At 39.0% G+C, this 9,408-nt stretch overlaps 1 protein-coding gene across 1 annotated transcript in view; it reads left to right on the top strand.

Annotated features, from left to right (window-relative positions):
* Positions 1-4,724: 4,724 nt before the first annotated feature.
* Positions 4,725-9,408, top strand: part of SUCLG1 (succinate-CoA ligase GDP/ADP-forming subunit alpha) — a 33,048-nt gene continuing 28,364 nt past the window's right edge. Inside the window, 1 exon segment of the mRNA XM_079109730.1 lies at positions 4,725-4,916. Coding sequence (XP_078965856.1) covers positions 4,820-4,916 — 97 coding nt within the window. The 5' untranslated portion in view covers positions 4,725-4,819.

The following is a 9,408-nucleotide window of genomic DNA, read 5'->3' as shown; positions in this document are numbered from 1 at the left end:
GGTCCTAACTACATGACTTCTATGAAAAAAACAAAACTACTACATATCTTTCTTATTATAAAAGTAATGTATTAAACCATGAAAAAAGTTGGAAGATATTGAAAGATCAAATCCTAAAATAGAAATAACCTATAAAATTATAATGAACAAAGCATATTATTTTTGTATTAGTAAACTTCCCACTACTGTAACAAATGTTTGAGATAATTAACTTAAAAAAGAGAAAAAGTTTACTTTGGCTCACAGTCTTGGAGGTTTTATTCCATGATCAGTTGGCCCTCTTGCTTTGGACCTGTGGCAGTATATTATGGTGGGAGCATGTAACAGAGCAAACTTGTTCACCATCTGGCCAGGAACTGAAAGAAAGGAAAAGGCTGGGGTGCCATTCCCTCTTTGAGAACACATCTCCAATGGACTAAAGACCTCCTGCTAGGTGTTTCCTCTTACTGGGAGGTTTCATCCCCTCCCTATAGCATCAAGATGGGAACCAAGCCTTTAACACACAGTCCTTGGAGGGATATTTTGGTTACAAACTATAGCATGACTAACTGTGAAACCAAGTCAAATAAAGGTTCACCCTAGTGGGGAAGGAAATAACTCCTTGGTGGGCTTGTTAGGCAATGTTCCAGAATGACACAGAAAAGGCATGCTTCCTCTTCAGTCCAAACAGATCCCATCAATTCTGTCAGGTGATATCATTCTGTAAAACTTAACTAATTTTAAAATTATATAAAGCCCCAATAAAAAGGCAACTTTTAATAGCACTTAGCAATGAAAATATTGAGCAAGATTAGTGATGGAGCCAGAGCCAGAGACTCCATAGCCTGGTAGTCTTTTTAGAGATGTTCTCTAAGGCATCCTTTGTCTTTCAGGATCATAGGTCATTCTTTTCCACCTTAGAGTTCTTTCTCAGGCCACAACAAGTTTTCCAAGAACTCTCTTCTTTCCACTCCCTGAGCCCCAGGACTTTATCTTTCCTTTTTTTTTTTTTTAGTAGAAACTCTTGGGACTCTATTGGTCCCTTCCTCACTCCCCACTCCAAATAGTTACAGAGCAAGTCTAAAGCTTTAGTTCTATTCCAGGGTCTCATGGAATCTTGTTCTTTCTTGGTGTTTTTCTAGAATTTTCAACATGAATCACAAATTTGTGCAAAGATATTGGCCATTTCTGTTCAAATGCAAACGTTAACTTGGAGGGAATCTGTTAAACTAGGTCGAAGACCTGGACTGATATATCTAATCCCTATAGGACAACACTGCCCTGAGAAACGGCAAAGTCTACAGTTTTTATTAGCAGTATGTGCTGCATAGTATGAGAACACTGGATTTTTAGGGAAAAAGTCACTTTCGGAAGAAGGAGTTTGCTGAGTGAGAAAAGGAGGGAACCATCCTTTTTATGGTTTTGCTTAGGACTGACTCTTATTTTCTCATCAAACATTCTCCTGGGAGAAACAGCTGGTAGATACTAAAATGCACAACCCTGGTACCCTTCAATGAAAGAGATGCTGCCCTCCAACTGAAAGTGCTATTGGTAGAGACATTTCAGCTGTCTTCTCATCCTTTCAGGCATTTTCTGGGTGAAAAGAAGTATCTCAACCATCAACAAACCCCTTTCCAGAGATGCTCACATTTGTTCATTATCCACGTGGAGGTATAGAGGCCTGGCCATGTTGGCCCAGATCAGAGCAATTTTAAGGACTTTGGCCAAAATTATCATCATGCTTGTGACAAACAGCTTGACCTTTTTCTACCTATTTTGTTGTCTTCCCCACTCCTCAAAAGATTGGTCTCTAGGGTAGTAATTTTGTCCAGGATCTTCATGTTTTCCATCGTGCAAAATCTGCACCAGGGCTCAAGTATGAGAAAAGAAATTATATTTGAAATTAGTTTTTTCTAGAGGAGAGGTTGAAGCTTTTGACATTCCTTTAAGGTCCAATGTAAACGTAACTACCTCTTCAGAGGTGCCAAGTGGATCAATTATTCAATTAACTGTTAGTGGCTTTGAAGGGGACATTTCAGAAAATTCCGTGTCCTTATTTTCTAAGAAAGGCAACCAAACTAGCAGCACAAGTCCCTGTCAGGGACTGCTCAAAATTCTCTGCTCAAGTCAGTAAAAAGTATTAGCTGGTTCTTTCTTAGAACTGCACTGTGATTCATTCCACCTCTCTTTAAGACTATACTTCAGATGAAAATAACATCCAGTCTTTCTGATTCATCTCCCTTCCTTATTCTTCATATAAGGAAGAATAGGTGTTTCTGATTCATGTTACATCATCTTCTATAATTAAGGACAATGATACAGCTTCCTAGCCTGTTTGATGAAGGGATCAGTGATACCTGTGGTGGGACCTGAGGGCTTAGGATGGGCTTAGGATGAGACCTAGAGGCCTCATCCTCCCCTGACTACAATAGGTTTCTCTTAAAAGTGTGCTTGTATCACTGGGGATGAAGCAGACACTATTGCTTTTAGAAGACAGATTTTTTTTTTTTTTTCCCCAGAGAGAAGTCCAAAGAATGGGCCTAGAGAAGGCTCTTCTAGTTCCAGTTCCACATGGCAGTCAGACTGCCTGGGTGAGTGGATATACACAAAATCTTAGCACATCCAGGAACATACTTTAATACTGTGAAACCAAGTCACAGTATTAAATAATACTAATGGATGCTTTTCCTTCTTATATTTCACTCTACTTCCTGACCCTTTTATCACCAACACTTACACTTCTTCCCCTTACCAATTTCTGTTATTCTTGGTATATTGTTCCAGGAAGATGTCTTCTATAGACACCTGAGGACAGAAATAATTTAGATTTAGGACAAATGTGTGAATTAATGTCTCCAAGATCAGAAAATGGACCTTGGGCTAGGAAAGAAGAGGGGAAACCAGGAAAACTTAGGTGTTAATAACCCAACCTCCATGTCCTCAGCTTGGCAGTGGAGGGAGGTAAGTAATCCCAAGCATCACTAGACTGGTTGAGGGGTCCATGAAGCAGGTGGCAAGATGCAGCAATGGTATGCCTGGGCAAGCAGAGATGTTTCTTGCTGCTCAGAGAGGCTGAAAGATTCCCAACATGCCTAAGAAGAGCTCAAATGAAGCTGACAGAGCCAGAACAAAGGGGTCTTGCAAGTGGAAGCAAGGGATGATGTAGCAATCAATTGGAGAATCAGCTGAGGATGAGATGGAAAGATGTACATATCAGGTGATGTCAGCAAGCCAGAAGACCAAATCCTCCTTCTTCTGTATCCACTTCACCCTAGCATTATTCCAGAGATTTGGACAAATCTCTGATGAAAGCTGGAGGATCTGAAAATCTTGGAAGAAACAGGCTTATATTAAAATCAAGGTAAGATACAGAACTATAACAGTTTTTACATATAAACAACAAAAATTACTTATCAGGTAGAAAGCCCATCAGACTCTTGACCTTTGTTTCCTCCCTCCCTTCCTCCCTCCCAATAAGCTAGAGAATTGGGGTGTAGTTTCACAAGGGATTAAATTATCCTTATGCCCAAGAAACATTGTGGATTCAATAAATAATGTATATACCGCTATTTCTTATATCAATTCAGTTGAGCACATAATGAGTTCTATTTTTACATCAGGCAATGGTTCAAGGTGCTAGCATATAAAACAAACTAGAATACATGAAAATACAAATTCATTAAAATCATTCTGAAATTATATTTTTTGCATTATGTATTTTACCAGTTAAATGAAACTAAAAGTGTAAATTATCAAGTGAAGGCTCAGGAAGAATTTAGCTATTTGAAATGAGTATGCACACTAGACATATTTGGAACGCACTGATACTATTCAACTCTGTCCCATGGACAGGATTCACTAGATGAGGGAGGAGTTTGCTGTGACATTCGGTCTTGGACTAACAATATCTGGGTCATAGAGAAATATTGGGCAATTTCCTTGGGCAATCCCACATAGCCTGATGCAAATTATAACTACTGTAGTAAACTAGAATAATTTTATTAATGATAATGATGAGGAATATCACACGCTGATTTCTTTATCTCTTGTTTACCTTTTGGCTCTGGGACTCTTGAGTTTCTAAAACTCTTACAGAAGATAGTAACGGTTCCTCCAAACTGGGCAAAATCACTTTCGACCTCGATTTTCAGTCTTTAGGATCCCTACAAAGAGGCTTAGTCCAAGTCAAGGACTATATAATGGTTTGTTTAACCAAGAATTTACATTTGAAGACACTGTCAGTAAATTTTTTTGGTCTTTCCTGTCGCGTCTTTTCCTTTACTGGCCCCTGGTGCGAATATAGATTCACCGCTGTGGGGAGGGGGTTGGGAGGGGCAGCCCTTCCGGGTCCTCGCAGGGTGGACGTGAGGTGTATCATCCTCTCTATACGCCAGAGGAGGAAAATGAAGGTGCAGAAGACTGGCCTAGGCACAGCATTACTCTTTGCACCTCACCTCCTTGTTTCTTCACTCCTTCGGTCTCCGGGTCCTCTGCGCCTGGGTTAACTCTAGGGGCACCTCGCTTCGCTCCCCGCCAGCTCCCCTTAAACTTCCAAATTGGACCTCAAACTACATTTCCCACAACGCCCCGCGCCGACCAGGCTCGCGTGGGGTTTTTCCTAAGCTGCCGTAATAGTAAGGTTAACCAAACCCACTTTCGGGGAAGAGCTAAATTATTATCTGCCTGTGAGATAGTGTGATGCTTTTTCTTCTCCACCTACGACCCATACTGCTCAGTGAAGAGCCCGCTGCGGAGAGGAATTCGTTCAGGCTATTGTCGGGGCCACCTTCGTGCCTCGGCCCTGCCAGGTCCCCGGGGGGCCTGGGAGTGTCATTGGGGGATGACCGCGGCGTTAGCCTCTGCAGCTGCCACCGCGACCATGGTCTCCGGCAGCAGCGGCCTGGCCGCTGCCCGCCTGCTGTCGCGCACCTTCCTGCGTGAGTCGGGCTGGGGCTTTGTCTTTCTGACCTTCGCGGTTGCTGGGCTCGCTGGGCCCAGCGTCCTGGCTCGGGCCGCAGCTGGCCCTCCAGGGCGGGATCTCGGCCGGACGAGGAAGCCGCGGGGGGGGGGCGCCCATTCCTCAAGTGGGACCGCTCTTGGGCGGAGGGAGCTTTGCTGGAACCTAGAGTGGCTCAGTCAGGATTCGGGTCTGGGAGCTTAGTAGACCTGGGATCATGCTTTTGTCCCCGCGGTGACAAGTGGCGAGTTGGAGGTGGCGTCTAGACTGGCCCTATTTGGAGCGAAAGGTGAAGAGGTCCAGATGAACTCAGCTGGGAGAATTAGTGTCTGGATTGAGAGGTAGGGAAAGAGTGTGTCGGAAGGAAACTGGGTGATTGTAAAGAATTCGAATTGTTCGTTCTGTGGATTGTAGGGTCAGTGGAAAGGCGGTTTCTGCTTCCTGAGTCAGCAGAGCCTGGGTTGGCAGGGATTTTAACCAACTTATTTGCACTGTCTCCCTCAGGCGGTATGAACACTTCCTGAAAATTTATCACCCCAAGGTTGCTAGTCTGAGTGACGCTGTTGAAAATTCTTGCTGTGTTCAAATTCTCAGTGTTTGGTAGGTGGGTTGCTGTAGAAAGAAACTTTAGAATCAGTCTCATCAGGGTTTGAAGTTTGACTAGGCCCTTTACAGTCTATTACAACCGTAGTTGTCCTTTTTTTCCAAATGTTTCAAATCATGTGAAAATAATACCGTATTTTAATGGATCTGAGGTATTGCCACTTGTAAGGTGCACCATTATTTGGCCTACCGTAAATAGTGGCAACAATTGCTAATTAAAATTGTGACGTGATTGGTTATCCGATACATCTTGATTTAAGAGATGTTAAAAAGTGAAATAAGATGTTTTAGAAATGATAATATATAGGATGATCTGTGTTCACTGCAGAAGTTATATGAAGTACCTCATATAAACTAGACATTTAATTAAAGTTTTTCCTCACCTCCTTATTTCCACTTTGCTTCTAAATTAATTCTTTTCTTGAAAAGATTGCATTCTAAAAGTGTGCAATGATGACTATGCATTCAACAGCTACACTTAATTACCAAATTGCTTGAGGACAAAGGTCTTTCTAGATAACTTTGGCAAGTAGAAAGAGTTGGGTATATTAGGAAAAGTTTTCTGGAAATTTTCAGGAGGGTGTGTTAAGCAAAAGAAAAAAAGGAAGATGCACCCACTAACATCTCTGAGGCTCAGTAAAGTTTGAGCATGAAGAATGAGGTCGTATAGGGCATGGGCCTAAGCCAGTTTAATGTGCATAGGTTATGGGTTAGGATATAGAAGGCCAGGTGTGCAGCACAGCCGCTATGATAGGAAAACCCAGGAAGGAGTTGCCCACCAGATATCTTTTTCTCCTGAGGTCTTGTTGGTCTGAGTGTCTGAAAGATCCTACCTTGTAGTAGGTCTGTTGTCTTAACAGGAAAAGAACATAGAGAAAAAAGAAGTGTGTCTAAAACTTCTGGTTCCTCAACCTACCCTAGCAGTACTTAACAATGAACTAAATTGTTCTTCCTAGATCCTTATAGAGACCATCCCATTTAACTTTCTGTTGCCTGAGTACTTGAATTTTCTGAGTCATGGTATTAACCTGTATTAAGGCTCTGGGAGGTCTTATATCTAAAACTCCTATATTGGAGGTAGGGTTACAAATGGCAGTGTTTCATGTATAAAAACCTCTAAGTCAACATGCTGTATTTCTAAGCCCATTTTCATTCCCACTAGGAAAACAGCAGCCACATCACCTGGCAAACTTTTTTTTTTGCTTTTTTTTTTTTTTTTTTTTTTTAATAATCACAAATCTGAGGTTAAAAGAACTAGAAATGCCAGGGAATTTTATCCCCTCTGCCAAGTTTCAGTTGGTGGCACATTATGGCTGAGGTCATAAGTGTTGCAATATTGATTTTCGTTTAAAAAAACAAGAAAAAAGCAAACATTCATAGATGCCTTCCAGAGACTGTTGGAGGAGGAAATTAGAATGTTTATAAATTCCTGCACCAGACCCCAACCCACTTTTATACCTTATAATAGAAAGGAAAGAATCCAGTTGAAGTGGGTAGAGAAAATGAAAGACAAATATTTCTTCTGTGAGAAAACTTAAGAATTTTATAATACTGTTGAGGTTGAAATAGTGGTTTTTTAGAAAAAGTACAAAAGCCAGGTCTTTTTAAACATAAGTCAGGAGTTACTATAAATCGTCTTTTTAGAATAAATGGGAATAAGAACAAATATTTTTGAGTCTAAGAATGATATTTTAAAGTCAGAAAGTGAACCTTAAAATTCAGCTGGTCCCACACCTGTGTTTGGCAATTGAGGAAAAAAATATAAAAGGTTTCCCAGCCAGTATCAGAAGGACTGCTAGAACTTTGAGTCTTCTGATGCTCTGCAATCTATCCCTTCCACTTTTGTGTGCTATGTGATAGTTTGAGCCTCCTTTTTTGAAGCTCTGATTTTTTTTTTTTTTTTTTTTTGGTGGTATTCTCAGTGGTTTCTTGACCCTGCTCAAAGGTACCACTTACCTTTTCCATGTGTTTGCCAAATTGTATGGGTCTGTTTTTCAAATTGGGGGAGTATTTAAAAGTTAGAAGGAGACACTCACCAGTGATGTTTCTGATTCTAGTATTTGTTCCCATTTTTGTCTGTGAACCAAATCTTTATTTCAGAAATAAAAAATAGACTTGATTCCAAAGTACAATGTAATCAAGAAAAATTGACTTGATTTTCTGACCTCAAACTTGTTTCACAGAAACATTTAGAATATTGAAAAGCATCTTCATAAGTACAAGGGAACAATTTCATTTCATCAAAGGATAGATATTTCATTCCTGTAGACCCACATTTCTTTTTCAATGATCACTTTATTAGTTACTGAAGAACCTCCACTAGAATTTACATAGTGTAAAAAAACTGTTATTACTCCCAATGTGATAACAAGATGAAAATCCCTTCATGTTATAACTCAACTAATGTTACTAGTTTTTAGAGCATTACAATTAAGACATTAAATTACAAACCCATGGTATATTTGGAAATTAAATTACGAAATATTACAAATACTTTTAAGGTGTGATGTGCTAAATTTTAAATTTTCATCATTAAGATTTAAATTTCAGTTTCAGATTAGAAAAACAGTTTGGTTGATTTTGTGGCATGTATAAAGATTGAAAAGACAAGGGAGGAAGGAAGATGTCTATAAATAAATTACTTCACAGAAAATTTCTTAAATAAAAAAATCATTGTGTTATTAGCAGATCAATGTTCTAGCCTATTGGTACAACATACATAAAATACTTATATGATGAGTTATATGATAAGTTTTTTTCTTAAAGCCAACAACAGCTTTACAAATAGTAATACATAGTAAAACTATGCACTAAGGAAAAAATCACTATGTTTTTATTCCTTGTGCTGATGAATACTTACTCTTACCAAGAGATCTCTTCCTAGGTCTCCAAAGAGTGAACCACACAACTTCCAGAAAATAAAACTTTTTTCTAATTCTCATGCCTCATCCAAAGCCTAATTCAGTATACACAAATTCCTAATGAAACAGATTATAAAGACATCATTAATACATATTTAAGTTTACTCTCAACATTGTAGTATTTTCTTTAACAAATATTGGGTTATCCTCTAGAAGTGACCTGTCTCGTATAAAAAAGGCTATGGTCCCTTGGTTTTGCTGGCAGAAGAGGTACTGCATGTGTGAGAGCATTTATTAAACAATCAAATAGCAAATTTAAGTTATTGGTGTTCTGAAGATTTCCCCAATTTCTCTTTTGATACAAATGTCAAAAATATAAAATGGTGATTCATGTTCAAAAGAGATACAAAATATAAGAAACCTTTGAAAAACCGATACCTCAAGATCAAGAGTTACCTGAATCACTGACATATAATAAAGGAAATTAACACCATAAAAAGTATGAAAAGTTTTTCAATTCACTTTTAAGATTGTCAGTAGTTCAAAACCTCTATCATTTCTTTAAACAAACTAACCCTTCCAAATCTGTAGAGACAGTAAGATCTGCCATGTATAAATTCATAGTTCCACATATTTTACTTTATAACATTTCTAAAATTAGGATACCTTACCAACATTGGCAGTATTTTTTGTTTCTTACTGGTACTGTTAATAATGCTTCCTAAAAACCAGTGGTGTTTTAGATTTGATGAAATATGTTTCTTAAAACTAAGTCAATATTAAATGAATATATAATTTTGCATTTGAATAGCAGGTTGTTTGGATTTGGGAGTAAATGACTGCTAAGCTATGCTGCTGTATTTTAGGATTTTTTAGGGACCACATGAACCTATATATTACATATACATAATACATATGGTTATTGCTATGATTTAGACATGTTTGAGTGTGTCCCCCAAGGGTTCATGGGCTGGGCGCTTGTTCTCCAGTGTGACCATGTTGAGAGGT

Source organism: Sciurus vulgaris (assembly GCF_902686455.1).
Source record: "Sciurus vulgaris genome assembly, chromosome: 14".
Taxonomy (NCBI): domain Eukaryota; kingdom Metazoa; phylum Chordata; class Mammalia; order Rodentia; family Sciuridae; genus Sciurus; species Sciurus vulgaris.
This window is presented reverse-complemented; position numbering and strand designations above follow the sequence as displayed.